The 23,361-nt window shown below is 47.6% G+C and overlaps 1 protein-coding gene across 1 annotated transcript; it reads right to left on the bottom strand.

Moving 5' to 3' along the window:
* Positions 1–321: 321 nt before the first annotated feature.
* Positions 322–7,009, bottom strand: TrpRS-m (Tryptophanyl-tRNA synthetase, mitochondrial). Its single transcript, XM_089571047.1, has 8 exons — positions 6,883–7,009; positions 4,450–4,844; positions 4,301–4,382; positions 4,141–4,221; positions 3,522–3,604; positions 3,343–3,461; positions 1,712–1,950; positions 322–747 (listed from the first exon to the last, which is right to left on the bottom strand). Exons 1-8 carry the CDS (start codon positions 6,985–6,987, stop codon positions 481–483), a joined length of 1,371 nt encoding a protein of 456 aa, XP_089427173.1. The 5' UTR covers positions 6,988–7,009; the 3' UTR covers positions 322–480.
* Positions 7,010–23,361: the final 16,352 nt, after the last annotated feature.

Raw genomic sequence — 23,361 nt, 5'->3', positions numbered from 1 at the left:
AATGAGAAAAAAATCTTATTTGGTAAACAGTTTCTTTGTGCAACCTTCCATTTATGGATTGTCTGTGAAAATAATGAGCAAGAAATAGATTGTAATAGATGGCAACTTTCTTGATTAAGCCAATTTTTACCCAGATTTGAGCTGATAAAGCTACTGTGATTTTTACTCCCCCGAATTACAAAAAGTGCCCTATTAATATACTAAGTATTAGCAGTTCTAACAAATTCCTTATATGAAGCTCTCCCCAAGTTTCAAGTTAGTGCATAAAATGAGTCCACTTCTGGTGGCAAGAAAAGAAATTGATTCACAATACCACACAAAGTCTAACAAGGCAGATTTTATGAAACTACTACTTTCTGCGATTCATCACTACAAGCTCATTTTTTTATCTCTACATGCAGCACAAAACTTAAATACCACCTAGAAGCACGCAACCGGGAGGTTTCTTCCACACAGGTGCTCACACAACGCGAGTGCAGGCTAGCAACCTCTCGCCTTCGCAACTGCTTCTGCACTGTTTCTGATGGCGAGTGGACTCATGCCAGATGCCTTGTGCACTTCATCCATTGTCCGCAATGCAATCTCCCGTGCTCTTCTGGAGCCCTCTTCCAAAATGTGCCACAGGTGGCCACGGTCCGACAGGTACTCCTGCATGCGCTCCTGTATGGGCGCCAGGAACGCCACGGCTGCATCAGCGATGACCAGTTTGAACTTTCCAGTGTCCAGGCCTTCCGCTTCACGACACACCTGCATGCAACGCGCTGCCTGTCACCGCTGCTACATGCTAATGTCCTGCTGCATTTTCAGTGAAATGCCTCTAACCATCAAAACTGGAAAAGACTGCAGTAACACGGCTTGCACAATCGTAAGCTAGGACAGATGCACCGAGCGTGAGAAACATGGGCAAGCTGGCACTCCCTGTAACTACAACATGTTACAAAGCAGCAGCTGGCTGTGCAGACATAATTTTGGAATATGGGGCTTTCAGAAGCACTGTGCTTAGCCAAGTCGTGCAGTTAACACGACAGAGAAAACTAATAATGATAGTTTGATTTTAATTCCGCAACGGCAGCTACACCAAAGAGCACCATGGCTAACGTGTTTCGACTGCACATGGCGGGGTCAATGACCGATTCTCCCAAAAGTTTCACTCCAGAGAAGCTGAGCATGAGAACAGGAGAAAACTTGAACCCACTAAAAAATGGGTAGGTACTAGGCAGCACCGGGGATTGACTGCGCACTTTCCACACAGAAGTAGATGCTTAAACTACCCCAGTCACTTTGAAAGACTTACATAATTAGCAGTCTTGTTACTTAAGTAATATTAAAGGCACACTAAGGACAAATGGAAGTTTCCCTGTATCAGTAGGGTACCAAGTTCTAATTCCAGAGAGACCGCTCCCATTGAGAACAGAGCTTTCTATAAGTTAGAAAAAGGCAAAAACTAAATAGGGGTGTTGCCATCACCAGCCAATTTCGCGAGCAAAATACATGCGTTGATGCTGATTATTGGTATGGATGCCCAGAGGCTACACTACACATGCATTCACTTCCAAATAACGCAATCTGTCCTTTTAGGTGAGGATGTCGGGAGTTCAAATTGACTGACGGGAAGATTTTTTAAATAGAATACCCTAACGCGCCTCTCATTCCACTTCCCTTGTTTGCTCACTGATAAATGCGTCTTGTGTCACACAAAAACAGCAATCACCTCCTCGGGGCTCAGGCCAGTGAGCAGACTGTGCAGAGCCACAAGGTTGGCGACGGCTGGCCGGGACTCTGGTTCATAGGTAACTCGGGAAGTGAAATCAGTGAGTGCCTTCTTGATCTTGTCACGCACTGCACTGGGAGTGTCGTCCAGGGCCACGTAACTGCGAGGGTCGTCGCTGGACTTGCTCATCTTCTTTGTCGGGTCTCTGAGGTGGCGCAGCCGAGCAGCTTCTCCTGAAACTGTGGTGAAAGGGCACGTTCGAATGCAGACTTTTCCCATCTGCAGTGCTATTCATGGCCTAGCCCTGTCTTGTCCTGTTTGTGCCCTGTCTTAATTACCTCCTAACATTCCCCGAAGAAAAGGTTCTCACTATAACAATGTTCTCATTACACAGAAAAAAATCCCAGGCGTTTCATTCTCAATCGATTTGGATCATATGACCACAGGTATCGAGTGCACCCACGTTAACCTAGGTGGCAATCTATTTGGCGAGATGGTGAACAAGGGAGTTTTTTACAGCAGACTACGATTGTGTTCTATACCTCTAAATAGGCCTTAAAAGTGTGATCTAGAAAAGTTTTCAGATCCTATTACAAACTGAAACAGGCCATGTGGATAAACTGTTCAGTACACACCTGAAATGCATGAGCCATTTTCTTTTGTTCAAATACTTATACCATTTTTCACAGTCTTTGAGCTATTTGATGACTACAGCATGTTGAGATGAAACACAGTCAAGAGAATGAAAGAATGAATAGAAATGGCAGACATCGGTTTGGTTTTATGGAGTTTAACACCCCAAAGCAACTCGGCCTATGAGCGACACCGTAGTGGTGGGCTCTAGATAATTTTGACTGCCTGCGGTTTTTTATTGTGCACTGACATCGTACATTACACAGGCCTCTAGCATTTCACCTCCATTGAAATGCGACTACCATGGCCAGGATCGAGCTCACATTTTTCAGGACAGCAATCCGAGCACCGTAACCACTGAGCCACCGTGGCGACAAAGGCAGACATCGTGTCCTGCAGGTAATGTTCAAGGCAAAATATTTGTCCTTCTACCTTGGTGAAGGCCCATGGTCCCATGATATATTTCTTCCTTTATGGAGCTTTCAAATATTCAGTCAGTCTCGTGGAGCACGTTTTGTCGACTTTTTCAGGGAGTCCTTAGTTGCCCAACATAGAATTTGTACCTTCAGAAAGATCATCACTAGGGGTCACCAAGCTGACTGCACTTTTAAATGGCACTAAAGCTTGCTCTCATTTCTGGTCACTGGCAGGCCCAATCATCCATATTATGCTTCACTCCTTTCCTGCCAGATATTTCTGCTACCTTGGGAAAAAAGGTAGTGCTGAGCAGGACAAAGCAAATATGAGAAAACTGATTGAACAGAAAGGTACCAAACAGCATTGGCTCAAAGAGAGCAAGAAGATGACCTTAATGTCAGCTGAATCAAGAGCCTAGAGATCCTCTTCTGCTAAACAGACAAGAGCCATCTAGTCAACGTCAGCCACCGAGCTCAGCCATGGCCAGCTCAGACCAGCACACATTCTAATACGACCTTTTCATCCACCTCATTCATTTCCTGGTCCATCGTTTAGAGATACTGGAGTAGGTGACCACTTGCCTAGAAGGGGCTCAGGCCTGGGGAAAACGAGCCCAAAGCGCTTGTTGAATGTCTCAGCCGTGTCTTGCACAAGGTAAATGTGGGGAAGCTGGTCTTTTCCCACGGGCACCTTAGTGGCCCTGCGCAGAAGGCCAGGCTTAGCAGCAAGAAAAATAATGCCTTCCAGCTGTCAGACTTACTTGTACAGCATCACATCTGCACACTGGAGTACAGGGTAGAGGTAGAGTCCCAAAGGTGTCTCCTTCATGCCAGCAGTCTTGTCCTGCGAAATAAGCGGCACTGGCATTTGAGAAAAGCACCAAGTGGCCATGTGAATAGTGTGCAATGGATTGGCAGAAGGCTAACTGCCATTTCAATCAGTACCCAGATGTTAATAGATGAAAGTTTTGTTACTTTGCTTCAAGTTCAATTCAGCCTATGTGTTTAAAAGTCGCACCTGCAGCTCCTAGACCTGTAGCATCGGCCAGTAACCACTCTTTGGAAATGGAAAGTGGATGCACTAATTAGCTCCACTACGAGGCCCACCAAACAGTACTGCAGTACCCCTATTTAATTCCTCTGCGTCCAGGTGAAAATTCTACCCCGTCCAACTGGTTTGTGGAACAATTCCCAGTTGGTTCCAGTTAAACATTTCCCAGATGATTCCTGTTGAACAATCCCCAAATGTTTCCAGTTGGAACCAACTGGAAAGGTCTGGGAATTGTTCCATAGTTGGACTGGTTAAGATCAGCACTTTGTAGCAATGCGGCAATGTGAGAACGGCATATTTCAATTTACACAAGCACGAATCCGGTATACCTTGAGCTGTGGTAAATGCTGCAACCTGGCGGTAGTGTGCAGACATCCAAGAATCCACGAAAGCTCCGCATGCTCTGGGACCTAAAGCACAAGAGAGAGGGAAACCCATGGTCACTTGAGGTTCCCAACGTTCAAGAGTTTTCGCTGCGCGTGCTCTCACCTGAGACTGCAGAAAAAGCAGAGACTTTTCAGGATCAATTCCGCACGCTAACAGGCTGGCAGTCATCAGTTCAATGTTGGTCCTGTTTTGGGTCAAAACCGGCTATGTGATGATGCTGCTAGAATTGCATGTTTTTTTCACGCACTTACCTCAGCCTGTTAGGATCATAATGAGGCTTTGTGATAGAGTGCAAGTCCACTATGCTGAAAATACAATCATGACCAGAGTCCTGCAACGCCTTCCACTTTTGAATAGCGCCGAAATAGTTGCCTAGGTGAGGGACACCGCTCGGCTGGATGCCAGAGAAAATGCGGCTGGAGAATGTCACCGACTGGCGCGCGTTGCGGTCTTCAGCGTCTGAATGTGCTCGCTGCTGGTTCGTAGACGCTAAACACCTTGCAAATTGTCGATTGCGCCACAGGTCATCGCGAAGGGTCCGCAAGCCCAAGAGAGAGCAGAACCGGCACGTGTTTGAAGTGCCTGTCGTCAACATCTCGCCTAGTCCGATCGGCTCGTCGTTTAGCGCAGCACACAATGCGATCTCCTGAAACGACCACAGAGGAGTTCACTTATGTGTGAACTCGCGAACTAGCACTCGCAAAACACGGAGAAGGTCTTACATTTCTCGCACTGCCACTTAAACACACGACAGACACACACCTCACTCCAAACGCTCCAAAAGCGAAACCAGCGAATATTCTCACTAGACCTACAAACAATCTCTCATCTTCGTAGTAGAGTATTAGCTAGCGCTAAAGTGAGCTAGCGCCACGGAGGAAGGAAAAAAAGAGGAGAGGCCCTTTCCTTCCTCCATGCCCTTTCCACACGACCATGGAGGAAAAAAAACTAAGGAGGGAGCATGACGTCACGCGGCCAGCGTTCGCAAGTCGAGTGTTTTGAAGGTTTCGAAGTCGTTTTCTCCCTCAGTTTTTCGCTCTCCGAGCCGGTCCTTTATGTTTTGATTCCGGTATGTTTTAGTGCGCGCGTATGCGCGACCAGCGGCGCGGGCGTCTACAGCAAGGACGTTGATCTACAGTTAGTCTGCCGCGCTAATCGGCGCATGCGCGCGCGCAGCGGGGCTAGACTTTACCGCACGCTATCACGTGGTGCGATCACGGGGGGGGACACACTCTCTTTTTTTTTTTGCTATATCTTTACTTGTTAAGACGAGGCTTCAAGGTTATCGCCGGACGCTCCCTCCTCAGTTTTTTTTCCTCCATGCACACGACCATGCACACGACGCCCTGGGAGAAAAGTGTGGAGGAAATCACGTGGTTTTTTCGCGATCGGGAGGCCATCTAGTCCGGGCAGCTTAGCAACGGCGTCGTAGTTGCTGCTTGCAAACCGGGCGGTAGCAGACGGTCGCGGCGTAGCATTTGCGGTGCGGCGTAGGCGTACTTTTCTCAACTGCTCGAGTTTGTTTTAGAGCGCAGCTCTTTGGCGTCCGTTCCTGGGTTTCGCGTCGTCGTCGGCCTCGTAACCAGCTCCGCCCCCAATGTCACGCTTTTCAATTGGTCGAAATGCTCGTGACGTCACAGTGCGCGAATTTCAAATGGGGCCAATTGTACTTTGGCTAGTAACCATGCAACCAATCAAAGGGATCGTATAGTGATGCTGCAACTAAGTTGGACTGAGTTTACTTAATTGCTTAATTAATCAATTAGCCTAATTAATATAGAGGAGAATGAAGAGGTCAGAAGAAAAGAAAAGAAAGACACGCGCCGCAGCGACAACAGCGTCCGCGGAAGGAGACGCTGCTGAAAAAAACAGATATCTAAGTACGAAGCCGCGTTCCCTCCACCACCACGCACTTCCCCACTCAGTAAGACGTTGCTCGTTTCATATACGTTGTGTCGAACATCCTAGACAGTTCCAACAATTGACAGGTTAATGACAGAACACGATGGATAGAAATACAATAATATAAATATGAAATAGCCTAATTAACCTTTCTAGTTAGACCGCATAAATCAATAAAACCGAGAACGAAATTGGTCGAGTTGGGGAATCGAACCAGGGTCTCCGGAGTGCGATACGAGCACGCTAGCCACTCCGTAATGCCAGCTGAATGGTTTGGAATGAACAAAGGCGCGTCTAGCTAATACGGCGTCTTCGTTCACTCCCATCTTCCCCCTTTCCCTTACGGCGAGGTGCAGGTGTCCACCCAGATATGCGAGAGAGATACATTTCCTTTCCTCAAAAAATAAATTTACCGTCCAGCAAGGCGTACAGCCGAATTGGCGATGGCGTTCTGTGGACTCCCTGGCAGCGTTGCAAGACGCTGTCGCGTTCCACTCTTACAGGCGAAGCTTAACATGTACCACACATCAGTAACACACGCAGACAGCCAATGGACGCGTCATTCGCTGGCAGCACTTGATTCATCATTCACAACCGAGCCGAAATTGCCGCTGCCGTTCGCCACTGCGAAATTATCTGCCAGTTCTTTCTGAGCCATGAGCGAGACGACCGATGGAAGTCCTCCGTCTGCTGCTGCTGCTGCTAAACGAGCTGCCAGAGCAGAGGCCCAGCGCCGTCGCCGTCAGAATCCAGAGGTGCGTGCCGCCGAAGCAGAAGCTTACCGTCGCCGCCGTCGAGATGATGCAGGAGTACGCGTCGCCGAAGCAGAGGCTAAGCGCCGCCGCCGAGAAGACCCTGCAGTTCGCGCCGCCGAAGCGGAGGCTCATCGCCGCCGTCGAGAAGACTGTATACCGTTCGCGCGGCCGAGGCCAAACGCAAACAAAGGCTCGCAAACAGTCAGGGTGCAACAAATGCTTTCCGGCGACAGTTTACAGATAATCCGTTTGGAAGTGTGTGTTCAGTGTGATCGGCTCTGGTTCCAAAATGACGTGAAACCGCTTCCGGATACGTGCCGTGAGAATCTCCGGTGTGCGTTTCCCAACTCGGACTTGTGTCAATTCAGACTGTGTTCTTCATGCATGCAATCTGTGCGGAAAGGTGACATTCCTCATTTTAGAGCGCAGCTCTTTGGCGTCCGTTCCTGGGTTTCGCGTCGTCGTCGGCCTCGTAACCAGCTCCGCCCCCCTTTCATCCCCCCAGCGCTATCGGCGTCAGCGGCATCAGTCAGTCGCTGCTATCTCTTCCCTCCTCCCTTTATCGTGTTGTCCGCTTGCTGCGCGCGCTTCGATCTGCGGGCGGCTCTCGCCAAAATGAAACGGGGCACTGCGCCAGGACGGGATAAGGTCACCGTCAAGCTTTTGACGAACCTACCCGACTTGGCATACCAGTCCCTCCTGGAATACGTCAATGCGATTTGGCGCGGGGACACCCCCCTGCCAATCGAATGGAAAACGGCTTTGGTCACTTTTATTCCTAAAGCTGGCAAACCAATTGACACAGATAACCTCCGCCCCATCTCTCTCACCTCATGTGTGGGCAAACTAATGGAGACGATGGTGCGGGATCGGTTATCTACATATCTTGAATACAAACATATCTTTGCGAGCACCATGTTCGGATTCCGCCCACACAGATCCGCACAGGATGTCCTCCTGCAACTCAATCGGGAAGTCCTTGACCCCCTCGAATGCCCCCATAATGACCGGGTCGTACTCGCCTTGGATCTTAAAGGGGCATTTGACAATGTAACACATGAGATCATACTCACTAACCTAAGTCACACCGACTGTGGCCTCAACACATTCAGATACATAAGCCAATTTTTAATGGATCGTCAATCCTACATTCGAATTCAAGATAGAGACTATGGTCCTTACCTACTCGGCACGCGGGGAACCCCTCAAGGCGCGGTACTTTCCCCGCTGCTCTTCAATCTGGCCATGATGCACCTGCCGGCCCAGCTGAGTGGTGTCGCCGGCGTGCAGCACGCCCTGTACGCCGATGACATCACTCTGTGGGCCACGCAGGGCAGCACAGGGGATATTGAAACCAGCCTGCAAACAGCGGCGACGATAGTAGACCGCTACGCCCGCCGCTGCGGTCTTCAATGTTCCCCTCAAAAATCGGAATTTGTGCACCTCCGCCCCTCACAGAAGTGCACAACTAAAATATCTCTTTCTCTCGAGAGTGGTCCCATACGCGAAAGTGATGAGATACGGGTACTCGGACTCTACATCCACAAACACAGGCGGCCAGACACTACATTGGCCAAACTCCGTAAGGTGGGGGACCAGGTGGGCCGCATGGTCCGCCGGGTTTCCAACAAACGCGGAGGGTTACGAAGTAAGGATGCCTTGCGGCTGGCAAACGCCTTCGTAACTAGTCGAATTCTCTATTCGACTCCTTATCTCCACCTACGGAAACAAGAGGAGGATGCCCTTGAGGTCATCCTTCGCAAAATTGTTAAACGTGCCCTTGACCTCCCCATCACTACTTCGAACAGCCGGCTTATGGCCCTTGGGGTGGTGAATACTTTCCGGGAGCTCCGGGAGGCGCACCTTACAAACCAGTACACGCGTTTGTCGCTAACGGAGTCGGGTCGCCGCCTTCTTGCTCGACTCCATATACAACACACCCCTCCAATGGAAGACAGGTTTCGCATCCCGGAACTGTGGAGACGTGCCCTCCACGTGCGGCCTCTTCCAGCAAACATGTCACATGAAGACCATAATGGTCGGCGCCTGGCACGAGCGGAAGCGCTAGCCCGATATTATGGCAACAAAACAGGTGTATACTACGTGGACGCCTCCGGCCCTCACCACGGGGGATGGTACACGGCCGCGGTAGTTCACAACAGCAACACAGTTAACGGCCTCACTTTCAGAGCCCGCAGTGCAACACAAGCAGAAGAGGTCGCGATTGCTCTCGCGGCCTCACATTCCAATTCAAAATACATAATTACCGACTCGCGAGGGGCCTGTCGGAACGTCGAACAAGGCAGCACTCCCTTCCTAGCCTATCGAATATACCAAAATTGCATACGGGATACGGACCCCGCACACCGTCACCTCATATGGGCCCCTGATCATCAGGGGTTGGCAGGAAACGAGGCAGCAGACGCAGCCGCCCGCGCGCTCTCTCACCGGGCTGTTTTCTCCTCCCCACCTGATCAGGAACCCGATTTTAATCCGGTTTATACGTTCAAAAATATCGCAACCTACTTTCAAGATAGCCATCGCCTTTACCCTAGCCCATGTAAAGGCCTCAAGAAGGCGGATGAGCGGCTTCTTCTCCGCCTCTTCACCAATACATTGCTGTGCCCGGCAGCACTAAAACATTTTGACCCCTCCTTTAGCGGCAGCTGCCCGCACTGTGGTGCGGTGTCTTCGGACACCTATCACATGGTGTGGGCCTGCCCCTCCAACCCGGCCATTCCCCCTATCCCCAACCCATCCCGGGAGGACTGGGAGGCGACCCTGCTCGGCTGCCACGACTTACAGGCCCAACAAGCCTTGGTCGGGCGCGCCCGGGCGGCGGCTACCGCCACTGGGGTCCCAAACTAGGGACCTCCACCTAGTGTTTGTGAGGATCGGTCCCTTACGGGCCGATCCAAACACCTCCTGTTCTGAATAAATGTTTTCACCACCACCACCACCCCCCTCGTTTGCCGCTGGGTGTACACGCCGCCCCCCTCCCCCCTCTTCCTGCGAGTCTCCGGTTGTCAAAGCGCCGGCTCGAACTTAATTCCTTTCTTCGCTCCTCCTCCAATGCAACCCCTGTGCGGTGGCAATCAGAGAGCCAGATCGGTGGCGGCGGATCTGTATATGTGCACCGCCCGAGCCGAAATTGCGAATACGTGTGAAAAATAAAAAAAAAATTCTGTGATAGCGCATACATGCATGTGTTGCTCGATTTCTTTGCCTCAATCTATCGAAAAGGTGAAACAGCTTATTTGCTGCGCTCAAATTTCGCATTAGGAAGTAACGTAATCGTCGGTAATTTTTTGATCGTGCTCACAGGCTGACGTTGGCGCCGTTCACTCATATCTCAGGTGGAATTCGCTGCAAAACTCTCGTTGTTGCGTGCATTGATTTCAACGTGCTCGGCGACCACGATCGCACGGGCATTTCGTCTACTGCGTCACTGCTCGGAGCCGTCGGGAGACTACCGCTGCTCACTGAGGAGCACTCGCGCTGTTCGTTCACCAGTGATATCTCCTTGAGTGATATTCACTGAGGCCGCGCTACCAGACGGCGCGAGCGTCGTCGCGGCAAGCGCTCCATGTTTGCGGTCGTTTCAGGCCAGCTCGCGTGGTGTCACGGTGCGCCGTGAGGTACCCGGCCGAACTGTTTGTGATCCGTAACATATATTTGTACGTTGTTGAATACGTCAGCGACCACTTTTCTTTGTGGAGCGCGTATTGTGCATGAAGTTTGTAGCAGAATTCTTCTGCGCTGTGATATAATCGAGCTGCCTCAACTCGGCAGCAAAACTGGCCGGCTGCGGTGCTCGCAAGAATGTACACGACTTGCAGCTTTTAATATCAGTTGATAACTCTCAGCTAGTCATGCAGGGCACATCGTGGATAAACAGCACGATTAACTGCCGAAATTCCAAAACTGCCACCGCAGAAATTGATAATTCAAGCGCCTGTAGTCCGCGAACTGCTGACGCTTCTCAGACGGTCTTTTAGCAGAAAGGCAAAGCGTCATAGCTGCCTTATTTACACGACAGAACGGTCAAACAAATACTGCCATGCGCTCGCAGCACGAACGGCAGACACAGCGAGAATGTTTTGCAGTTTTGATTGTGGCTACGTAGCGCTGCTTCGTATGCACAAGAAGCTAGCGCTTTCGCAGCAACGCAGTGTGCAGCCATTCCGCTAGATTCAGTAGTAACGTCACTTTCGGTAGATAGAGATGACAAGTTAAGCTACAGCTAAGTGAACAGACCCTTCGAATTACTCACCTCTTCAAAAACGGCACTTCAGCCGCCGGCACCGCGGACGTCGGCACCCCCAGCACGGCTCTTGGACTCACCCGCTTGTCAAGTAATTGCACCCTCTCATAGGTTTATATCATTTAATTCCTTGGCCTGCCAGCAAACTTAAGCCGTGCACAAGGTGGGCCTCGATACCGGTGAATTCAACACGCGGCAGCTGTCCTGTACGTACGTACGTCTCACACAGCGCCGGCGCCTCCGCTTTCTTACGGGCCGACCTTTTCACAAAGTGGAACCTTTTGAGCGTGGCCGCTCTTTTCTGCTTCGCGCAGTTCCCGGAACACCCTCTCAGTAACGCGGTGTTACGGGCCGGACAGTAATTATCTATGGCGAGACGCGAAATACACTCACATTTCACACATCACCGGCTATTTAACGCTGCGGCTGGCTGCGGCGGCCGCGTGCGCGACCACCAACATGGCGAATGCCGCGCCGGCCGCTAGCGCCCCTTGCGGATGACGTCATGTGAATACCTCCTATACGCCGTGCGCCAGAGAGGTCGTCGGCGTATTGTGCGGACGTTTCACGTCCTGTGCGTGCAGTGTGCGTGTACCATTCGCGCTCCCGTTTCCATCGGCAGTGAATCCTCGTTGCTATTAGGCGTGTTCTTGCAACGCTCCAGTGATTGTCACTGGTGTTAATGTAACTGTCATTTTCGTTTTTCGCGATTGCGCTTGTGTGAGCGGCGGGGCCATGACATGGGCGGAGGGCGATATTTTAAAGGAAGCATGCAGCTGCGCTCACTTTGCAGAAACTTTATTACCCGCCCGTTTCAAGCGTGTAACGTTTGAAGCGTCTAGCGAGCTCTAACTTCTGGGACGTGCCGGACTCAAGTGTATTCGTTCATATCGTGGCCAAGTCTGTGTTTCTGGTCGCGCGCTATGCTTAGACCGGTTTCCTGTTGCAGGTTTGCAATTGCTTTTCTATCTGATTTCATAGTCAAGAAGTGCGAAAAAGGCGAAGCTCTAACTGAATTAGGAGGCCTTTTCTCACGTGTTTATTGTGCCCATGTCCTGTGATTGTGTTTTTGGGGTAAAAAGTACTTAGTGAAATGAGGCCCACATGTGCGCTGAATTTCATTGATGTCTGTGGTTATGTTGAAGAAAAATAATTTGATGCATTCGATCATTACGTACAATAGATCAACTTTCATTTTATGTGTTGTCATCACGAGTAAAGTGTGCTACTATGCAGTGACATTAGAAGCTAGTATTTCATCAAGTAGCGAAAAGCGGTGCGTACAGCTGCAGCTCTGCACATTAAACATGAAACACGGCATTGAAATGATGCACAACACCGTGAAACTTATACTGCAGCCACTGGGTACTCCTAAACTTCTAGAAGTCTGAAAAGCTACGCTAATATATATTATGCACAATACTAGATCTGTGGATATGTGAAACATGCTATGTTGCCATGCTACAAAGGATGGATTTATGGAGAGGAGCAGTCATATTTTAAACATTTATTTCTTGGACTTTTTTTCATTGAGAAAAAGATGTTCAGAATGGTTATCCTGTGTAAAATTTCAGATAAACCCTCCCCTGCTGTCTACTATATGCACTTTGGCCCTCTCCGTTTCTGTCACCTGCGTGAGTGGCTCTTGGAGTTGTGAATCAAAAGTCATTGCTGGAACGGCCACCAATACAACACGTTATGATATTACATTTTGCGTTCAGGGTCAAGAACTCAAACTTTTAGTATACTTGCCCATCCTCACTGCTGTATACGAGAAAGCATTCCTTGCATCACCAGCCGCACGAAAACATGCTATGAAGATAAGTATAGTATTTATGGCCAATAACAATTAAAGTATACTGGAAAATTGCAGCGCAGAAGCAAATAACAAAGTACTGCAGAATTTTTCCTACCCTCACTGCTGCAGCACAAGGCAACATTGACATAGCCAGCTTCCCAAACATATGCAATGGAAGCAGATGGCAACATTCAGCAGCAAGAGCTGCATTAAAAGGCAGGTTGAACACTAAGGTGGGGTGTGACCATGCATGGCAGCATTGTTCACGACTCAGCCGAAAGCAGACAAGTGCACACTCATTCAGCATAAAACTGAGAGGTTTGTGCTATCCTCCAGAGAGCGCGATTAAAGTGCGGCCAGTAGCGGCACACTTTTATGCGAGCGTAGCATGCAAACAACCCAATATCAATAACCTTGCTCAGGGATCTTATGCATGAACCTCTAAACTCATTCTAGCAAAGAAGGATTTTTTTTACAACCTCATGAGCATATTTGACAGCTGCCCACTAAAAAATCATTATGCTCTCAAATAGAAATTGTTGCAGAGTACCATTCAAATATAAGACTAGTGCAAGCAAGCTGTACATGAAAGGCTTCCAGGGAAGCCATATACTAAAACATTTCAGGAAGCTTAAGTTTAAAGCAAGTACTTTACACTGCATTAAGGTGGGATAGTTTGTTCGGAAGCTTCATGAAATACACTGTGAGATCCAAGACACACAGCATTAAAAAGAGAAACAAAAAAAAAAAAGAAAGGAAGAAGAAAAAAGAAAGTGCTTTCAGGCAATCGGTATGTGAAATCTCTTAATTTTAGAACGTTCCCCAAAGCTCTTATAAAATTTGACAAAATATTTTTGCAGAAAAGACTCAAAAAACCTGAGCTACTGGTGACTATTGCATGCCATACTCAGTAAAGAATGCAGGGGCTCGTTCGGTTGAATGTGAAATTTACCGTTGATTTTATATGCGACTATTAATTGTTGCGTATACCTTTGCACTCGCTGTAGTTTCTACCGGCATCTTGCTTACACCTTCGATTAATTCGATCCCGACTTTACGTATTCATTGATCACACGCACCCTTAGGTTATTCTAAACTCAAGGTAGACACGTGCTCCGAAGCAGATGAGTAAAATTCTTTCACAATACAGCCACTACCAGTGGCGTAGGCAGAAGTATTTTTCGGGGAGTGTTATACGCCGCTGGTAAAAAAGAAAGAGACCCTGCGCTTAAACAATACCTTAGAGATTTTTCTTTTTTAATAAAGGCGAAGGGTTAGTTTCTTTCACTGCAATATCTATATAAAGATACGTATGCACACAGGATCCCGAGAACTTCATTCATAAAAAACATTTATTTTCTCACAAAAAACAACTCATACGGAAAAACGTGGTTATTTACAATATTTTCGCATCATATACAACAACACAAAAGCTTCTGCTCTACAACAAAGTCATCAACTGCAAACAAATGGCATTTGTCAAAACTTCTACCCCGTACATGCAAACCTGCGGGGGCCTGTGCCCATGCGGTAGCACGCTCCTTCGTTGGCTTTGAAACGCGCGCGCAATCGGCGCGGCGGCGAAACGTCAGCATGACGTCAGCCCGGACAAGATGGCACCGAGCTTGTTTCCGGCTTCACAAAATGTCACGTGACGGCCTCTAATTTTTCTTCCTCCAAGGCTAGCGCTTTGAACTTTGAAGGTATAGAAGCGTTTGCGGGACGGCAGGCTGGAAACGCTGATTGGTCGATGGGATGCGCTTCTCCGTGACGTTTTTTGACTTCGCCCTCGTTCTCAACCGGACGTGGCGTCAGCGCGCCTTTCTCGACCTCTCCCTAGAGCGCCTGGGGAATCGCTAGGTGCACCCGCCGCGCCGCGCGTGCGTGGTGAGCGGGCATGCCGCATTCGTTTCGTGATCCTCGGCGCGCTCGTTTCGAGGCGTGTGCAGCTATGGCGTTCGTGCGTGGTGCGCTCGGCGGCGACAGCCAGCTGAAATTTCTGTGCAGTTTTTGCTTGCGGCTTTCGCCGTTTCCCCAGGAGCACGTGGCTAGTGTCGTGCTCGTATTTAAAGTTTTTGCCGCGGCACTACAAGGATCCGCATCAGGCGCGCTTTGAGGACCGCCGTTTGACAGCTACGCTGACGCGCTTGTCGGGGGTGCGCATTCTCAACCCTGAGGTAAGGACTGAACTACATTGTCGCAAGTTTTCTCGTGCATTGAGGACTCACCAAATTGCGGTGCTTGTAACGAAACTTTTTTTTTTTTTTTTGCAGCGTCGTTCCCTGGATATGCTTCTCGGAAGCCGATGTCATTGTTCGCCGCGGACGCTGGGCCTACTGCTCGCCGCCACGCCGCTGTAGGTTGACGTTGAAGAGCTGCTCCAAACGGCCCTTTTCAGGGCCGCTTCATTGCTTCCTGGAAGATTGCGGGCATCAATCTCGCGGCCGTGTTCCCTCTCTTTGTCGAAATCGGCGCCAGACATCAGAACCCGCGCTAGGCCTCGTTGCAGGGTTAAACGAGTGCAGTGTGGCTTTAGAGAAGTTATGACTTGCGCTTAGTCTATCTATATCATTCATTCAGTGCAGTGTGCCTTTGCTTCTTTAGCGACTTCTCACGCCTTGTCGAAATCGGATTTAAAGCTCACGCCACGCCTCGTTGAATGGGTTAACCGAGTGCAGCGCCTAGCTTTGTTTTTGTGTTCTAACCTGTAAGCAGTGCACCTTTCTTCGTGAAGCCTGGAGCCAGGCTTGCCGGATGGTTGTTCGCCGTGAATGGAACCACGAGGCGATCGCATCTGCATACACAGCACGACTTTGTTCCCTCGTGTTTTTTTTTTTTACCAAGGATTGCTTCGACAGCTCGTGCAAAACGAGGACTGCGCACGCCGTGTCGTCGCTGCTTAGTGAAGAGGCACAAAACGGATGTCGTCCTTACTAAAGGCCCTTCTCGGGGCCACCTCAGTGTTTCCTGGCAGACCACGCGCTTTCCGCCCTGTGCACATGTTCCCCTCATTTCCAATCATTTGTAAGTTGCATATCAATGAATTAATAAATCAGTCAATGCACTTTATTTACCAGAAAAATCTGGCTGGTCACCCTGGGCTAAAAGCTGTGCACACAGCTTGACAAGGCCCAGGGGACCATTAGATGACAGTTTTGAACGTAGGAAAAACAAGTTGGTACTTTAAAAGAACATGGAAAGTACACCAAACAATATAAGAGATAAACATTACAATCGCGCATTACAGTAAAGAAAAAGAAAACACTTTGACAGCAGACATACAGTATCAATTTACACTATAATACATACAAAAATCACGACATTCAGCATTATGGCACGAAATATAAGAACAGCACATAAAGCAAAAAAGAGAATGCAAGTTACAATAGTACAGATAGATTAGCTGTTTACATTTGCATATGCATAAAATTAGTCCTCGTCTCTTTGGGCCTCCTTCAAATCCTGCAGAAGGCTTGAATTTGCAACTGCTAATATCAAAGATTTAGAAGAACTTCAGTTTGGGATACACGGTGCATAGTACTTGAGAAAACAAACAATAGCGCCTACAATGACACACACAGAAGAATAACTATGCAGCACAAGCGCTATCCTGCGCTCTACAGTATGGAACTGTGACTGAAAAATGAACCTTCACGTCAGTGAAATATGAGCCTTTAGGCTGTCTACAAATTGTTATTACAGAAAGAAAGAAATATTAGTGAATGTTGTGTGAGAGGCTTGCATATTACTCTGTTTATTTATTTATTTACCCCTCAAGGCCAGTGGCATTACACAGATGTTAGGGTGGGCTAGTCTAAAAGGAAAGTAAAATAATAGAGCCCGGCCCGCACCGCTTAGAGCACAACGGGCTAGTGGCATTACACAGGGGGAATGGTAAATATACTAAAACTGAGAGAAAAATACAGTTGATTACATGAACATTAAACAGCGCCTGAATATGCAATGTTAGCTAGTGCTACGCGGAACTGCTCGTAATTTTCAGTGCCGGCAACTTCTGCGGTAAGGTGGTTCCAGTCGCATGAGGTTCGCGGCAGGAATGACTGCGAGCAGCATTTTCTGTTGCATGACATACTTCCAACTTTGTGATCATGATCAATGCGGCGGGATACAGAAATTGTACGGGGGATGAGGTGATCACGAAGAGCGGGATGATGGTACAGCTTGTGGAACAGGGTGATACGAAACACTTTTCTACGCGATGTCAGTTATGGGAGGCAGATATTAGACTTCATAGCTGTGCGGTTGTAGTTAACAAGGATTAAACGCACAGAGTTATTTTGCACCAGCTCAAGATCATTAATGAAGTCATGAGCAGGGTGCCATACACGTGTTGCATGCTCGAGTTTTTATCGTATTAGTGTTTGATAAAGCAGTAGTTTCAAATTGGAAGGAACGTTAAAGAAGTTGCGACGTAAGTAGCAAAGCATGCGATTAGCATTTTCAATTATGTTCTCGGTATGAAGAGACCAGTTAAGATAATAAGTAATGTGGACGCCGATGCACTTATATGATGAGGCTGATTCCAACGAAATGTTATCGATGTAGTAGTGAGGTGGGACGGAAGTTTTTCTAGATACACGCATGACTTTGCATTTGTTCATATATAGCTGCATTCACCATTCTTCGCACTGAAGTCAGTGGCGGTCTCGTCAAGTAGTCCCCTGCTTTGTACGTTCACCTTGTTAGCGGCTGTCTTATTTCACACAATTCCACGTTCTACACGTTGATAGGTATCGTGTTCCTGCCTTGGTGGTAGTGGTTTATTTAAAAAAAAAGGAAGCAAAAGAGTGTTGCCGGCTGCGGCAATTGCTATCTAATATCTTAAGCACCCGAGCTGCAGCCGGCGGAAACGACAGGGAAAGGGAGAGGATAGTAAGGAGAAGTATAGAGGGGAGCGACAGCAAGAAAGGACAGGGGAGAGCTTTGTACACTATTTACAAAATACAAAAGTAATCAAGTTCCCGCCACCGTTGTCTTGCCATGCCGCCGGCGTGGCGGCGACGGCGGTGCCATTTACCTGCGGTTGCGGTGGCCAACAACCTCGTCGGCGGGAGGGGGGGGAGGGGGGGAGCCACCCATTCATGTCTTTATCCCACCAGGGACAGAGCGACGCAAGCGAGGGGACCATCCCTTTCTGGCTTGACAAGGAGCGCCGACCAGCCGCCTTGGGGACTGAGGGCAGAACAAATTAAGCCACTTCCCAGAACTGATAAATGAAGGCCGCTAACCCCACTGGTGAAATGTCCGGGCAGGTGCTTTGACCTTAGTGGACATGTCGTGGCAATTATCTCAGACGTCGACTCGTTTCCCCTGGTATCGAAATGAATATTGCTCGCGTAAACGTTAACATTCAAAGATTGAGTAATGGTATAACGTCTATACCTTTCGCCATTTATTTTTCAATAACAAAGCGCAAAAAAAATTTTGTGCAAATAAAATGAAAAATCGTTGTTTCTATTTTTTCTTTTTTTATATACAGCAGTCTGTCCGCTCCCCCTAAAACCACTCTCTGTGACCGCCACTGACTGAAGTAATGTAAGGTTGTTAGTGTTGGTTATTTCTCTAAAAATGACGCAAACATCAGCGAATAGGTGAATATGAGAATCCATAAGAGAGCGGGGATCATTAATGTTAGATCAGGAACAGTAGCTAGGGTCCAAGAACTGAACCTTGTGGAACTCCGGAAGACACCTCTGTAAAACAGGTGTTATAACCGTAAGCAATAACTAATTGTGAGCGATTAAGTAGACATTCAATCCATTTCAATAAGTTACAGTCAATATTAAGATGTTTTAGTTTGTGAGCCAAAAGGTTGTGACATACATCGTCGAAAGCCTTTGAAAAATTCAGAAATATACAGCCAGTTAGTGATGATAGGTCTAGAATACAGTGCAATGCATGTGTAAACTATATTAACTGTGTTTCGCAAGAGTAAAGTTTTCGAAAACAATGTTGCGCTGACATAAAAAGTTGTTCAATGAAAGGAAGTTAACAAGGTTGGTGAATATTATATGTTTGAACATTTTGGGTCAAGTATTGGTAAGGGATATGGGACGATAATTAATAGGGGATGCTTTGCTGCCAGATTTGTAGACTGTAACCACCTTTCCGATCTTCCACTCAGTAGCAGCGTTGACTGGTAAAACATTCCCGTCAGTACACCGAATGTCGATCCGCAGTTGTCTACCAGATTCCCCTCACTTGTGGAAAAGTATACATCGGCCAGACCGGACGCTGCTTCAATGACAGAGCAAGCGAACACTTCCTGAACGTAAAAAACAAGTCTGGGAGCCACATGGCACTACATTGTAACCAACCCCGTCACGATTGTCGACCTATGTTTTCAGATACTAAGTTTCTGGCGACCGCAAGGAGCAGAATAGAAAGGGAGATTATTGAAGGTTTTTTGATTGAAAAGGCTGGGGATGAGTGCATCAGCAGCTCATCTGTCTGTTTACAGGAGAAAGAAAGGACCTTTCTTGAACGGACGCGATTCTTGCGTTTTAACTGCTAGACATCCTGACAAACGGTTTTTCCTGCATCTCACCTTATAGTGTTTTATTTTGCGTTGTTTTGTTTGTTGACCTTATGCGGAACTTTGCTCCTCTGTCTTTTAAAGACTTTTAGTTGTTTTACCGTCTTCATTGCTTGGCCGGTGGTGGTTCATGTTTTTGTTCTTTCTTTTAGTTTCCCTTTTTAACGATTGTTACTTTTACCGTGTTATTTGTTGGTGTCGGTTTCTTGTTTTCGCTTTTAGCCTGCTGACTGTGCCTATTGCCTAGCAATTTTTACTTTTTTCATCGCCATTTTGCTCATGCTTTTCTCATGCTTTTACGCCTTCTCGCTCTCTTGAATGTTTTTTACGTAGCCCAAAGATTCCGCTTTGCTTTGAAGTACTCATTTTCTTGCCTATCTGAGCTGCAGTTGTCATTGGCTGTAGCTGGTCCATGCACATCTTTGTATCTGTTAGTCCCTTTATCATTAGCTTGGTAATGCTATAGTTTTTGATAGTGCATGCACGTTTTATGAGTTCTGTCGAGCTGTGTGATGACTCCCCAAACGTGTGAAGCGTTCCTTCGCTGTGTCCCGTGGCTGACAGTGCATCACGTGGTCAGGGAAATAGTATAAATCTGTGCTGGTTTTTCACGCAATAAAGAGTTGGTAGTCAGCGCCCGTCCTGTGTTTTTCGTGTTTCTTCTGTCCTTGTGCCGTAGCGCTGTTGTGAATCTGTTTATTAAGCATGAACCAACTAGCCCACACCAGAATCCTCTTAGACTGGTCAATGCTGGAAAAGTTTGGTTAGTATAATGGGCGAATAAGCTGCAGTGCTTTTTAAGTAACGCAGTCATAACCCGGAGCGGAATGAACACTGAGTCCATCAATAAGCTTATTCACACCAGTAGGAGCAACAGTTATAGGTGGCATGAAAACATAGTTGAAGTGGTGAGTTGTAGGCATATGTATACATCAGATATGGGTGTAAAGTTGTCAGTGATTACGCGGTTAAGAATCGTGACGCGAACGTCGGAAGGGATGAGGTCGCCTAACGGGTCAGATAACGCAAAACTATCGTCGGTGGAAGGATTAATGACCCGCCAGAATTTTTGACATTGGTGGTTACATGTGAGTGGAAGTGCTTTTAGCGCTTTTGAGCGCCTGAACATACATGTTGGAAGCCGCTGAATACGAAGTCCGATCGCTCACTAGTTGGCGAGAACTTTGCGATGCGGTAGAGGCTTTCTTTTTGTTAGATAAACGTTTAATGTGATTATTACACTAGGGAGCTATTGAGTGGGTGGTAGCAGTGCGTTCAGGAGTGTATTGTTCTGTGAGTTGGGTGATTATAGCTGTGAACATGCTCCAGTTGGTTTGAATGCTGCGGACACCAAAGCTATGGGAAAGCATCGATAAAAAAAAATAGTTCATTATTTATCGCCTGAAAATTTGCTCCATTGTAGTCTCGTATTATTATTTTTTTTCTTTCTGTTAGTGTTCGGAGTGGCTAGATTAATGTCATAGTGCATTAGCAAGTGGTCGCTGATGCCTGGCAGGTATGTAATAGGTGAGACTATGTCAGATCGATTTGTCAGGATTAAATCTAGCGTATTAGCCGCGTTGGCTGTTATAGTCCCTTGTGAGCACAAATGCACTAACAAGAATACTGAGCGCACATCTAAAAATTCGCGACTTCGAGACGAGAACGGGGACATTAAAGGGGAGTTGGTATCCCATGTTATCTTCGAAAAAATTAGATCGGCAAATAAAACAATACTGAAATAGATCATGGTGCTTTGTTTTTAAGTGTTTCCATAAAAAAGTATGGCAACAGATAAGGAAAGGCTTAGGTGATCGTGATCGAGGAGGTTAGACTGAATTATAGTGCAACAGCTTGAAACAGGTCTTCACATCATTCATATATACTAGAACATTGCAGGAGCCTGGACAAAGCAAAATTACACAAATTACGTTTGAATAGAGATTATGGCAGGAAAGTGGATGAAATATAGCTAAAAGAAGAATTGTGAACCGAAGCAAAGTATGTAATGAGCCAGAAATATGCATATCAAAGAAGACACTGCACCGAGAAAATGGACAGCATGAAATAAATGAGCAGCACAAGTGCAGCGTACAGGCCTTTATCAAAGAATTTATTTTTTGTTTATTTACCACGTCCTGGTAGTGTTAGCTCCATAAAGCATTATCAAAATTATCACAATTTTCAGTTTTATTTGCTTAGGAGAACGTTAGAGCAATAAGAACTTGGCTCATAAATGCACCTCAAATATTGCCATAAATCATCGTACTCTTCGTCCTGGGCCACAAGAGCTGGGGCTTCATGAGATAATTATTACGGTGCATTAACGAAAATTTCAACATGCCGTCAGCATGCAAATATTTTATACTGGCGCTGAAAAACCCGCATTTTTTTAATTTTCGCTGGCAGGAGGGAGTAACTTTCTTGACTGCGCTGCTTTCTTCCTAAGCAAATGAAAGACGTGTATGCCGAGCAAAAACAATTCGAAAATATGTAGCGTAAGATATAACACTAATGCACTGTGAAGCTTGATGCCTTATTGGTCCAGTAGAGTGGAGAGCTGGGCGAGTTAATTGGTTCACGATTGTAGAAAGAAAACCAGCGCAAAAGACGGGGACACAGAACTCGGAACACAGAATACAGGAACACAGAACACAGCGTCGTCCTGTGTTCCTGTTGTGCGTCTCCGTCCTTTGCCCTTGTTTTTTTTTCCCTTAATTGGCCATGCACTTGTGGCAATTTAAGTGCACTTCCTGTGAATTTTGCACAAAAGTAGTGTATTTTTGCATTCACCTTTTTTACACGCTGAGTTGTTTTATCTTTTGGTCACTTCAGAAGGGAGGAGTTAGTATAGAAGTAATTTACTTGGAGAATACAAGGAAATATATCTTGCGATGAATTTTCTCATATTTTAATTCTGCCTGATGGGAATGCATTACGCGCCATACGGTGTTACTCACAACCAAACGCCCAAGGCTCTAAGTTGGGCAAAGCATGTATCATATATGTGGAAGTGCGAATATGGCTGTGGTGCGCTGGGCGTCTTGCTTGCACAGCAGGAAGTGATTTGTGTCTAGACCATCCAGGAGGGCATGTACAAGGACGGGAGGATAGTACAAACGCTAAAAAAAAAAAAAACTAGCTGGGGCTAGAAACGCATTTTTCGTTCTAGCAAGTACCAACGTTGGGGCAAAGCAACCAGTTTTGGGCGCCTTGTAAGAAGAAAGGATGGTTCTGGGAAGCGGAGGCAGGGCTGCGTACGGCGCACGCGAGGTCGCGGGGTCACGGAGTAGCGCTGCAGCAGCACATCGGGAAAAGGTTAAATTCTTCCACTCGCCACTCGCAGCGCACCGCAGAGCCGGCAGCCTTCTCTCTTGTCCGCCTACCCGGCAGGTTCCGGCCGGGGAGACGGACAATAGTCGCGGGCGAGAGCGAAGGAGGGGGGGGGGGGGGGGGGGGCCACCACATGAAAGGCATTAGAAGAATGTCACTGGCGCCTCCACTACGGCTCAGCTTGTACTATTCTGGCGCAGTGCTGCGTTTCGCCGTAATCGCTTGTCAGCAAAGTGAACACAGCACCGTGCCTTCCCGTGAATAGTACAAGCAGGGACGTCGCGGCCACATCGGCATTCGCAGTATAGCGCCGCCCTGTCGCTTATTTGCTCGCTTATCCTCTAACAAGTCAAAAAGTCTTCCTGTTGTGGCACGCCATCCATGGCTTACGACACCACGTCTGTCATTCCCCTTCATACTTCAAGCGTTTCTCTTGCTATGGAAGTATTAGCCGTTGCGGCCACCAATTCAAGCAGCGAGAAAAATTTCAGCGCCGCAGGATTCGTAATGAAAGAGCGCCGCTCTTGTTTCGATCAAGCCATCATCAATGAACAA

The sequence above is a fragment of the Amblyomma mixtum genome, chromosome 2, assembly GCF_055824585.1.
Source record: "Amblyomma mixtum isolate Tamu chromosome 2, ASM5582458v1, whole genome shotgun sequence".
Classification (NCBI taxonomy): domain Eukaryota; kingdom Metazoa; phylum Arthropoda; class Arachnida; order Ixodida; family Ixodidae; genus Amblyomma; species Amblyomma mixtum.
Note: the sequence above shows the minus strand (reverse complement) of the source record. Positions and strands in the feature narration are given on the sequence as shown.

What these genes read in the sequence shown, in the direction of transcription:
- TrpRS-m (XM_089571047.1), bottom strand. Translation starts at nt 6,987, where the DNA reads ATGAGCCTCCGCTTCGGCGGCGCGAACTGCAGGGTCTTCTCGGCGGCG. An exon ending in TCATCTCGACGGCGGCGACG is followed by an intron (nt 4,845 to 6,882) that starts GTAAGCTTCTGC and finishes TGGTCGTTTCAG; the next exon opens with GAGATCGCATTGTGTGCTGC. An exon ending in CTGGCCTGAGCCCCGAGGAG is followed by an intron (nt 748 to 1,711) that starts GTGATTGCTGTT and finishes CGTTGCATGCAG; the next exon opens with GTGTGTCGTGAAGCGGAAGG.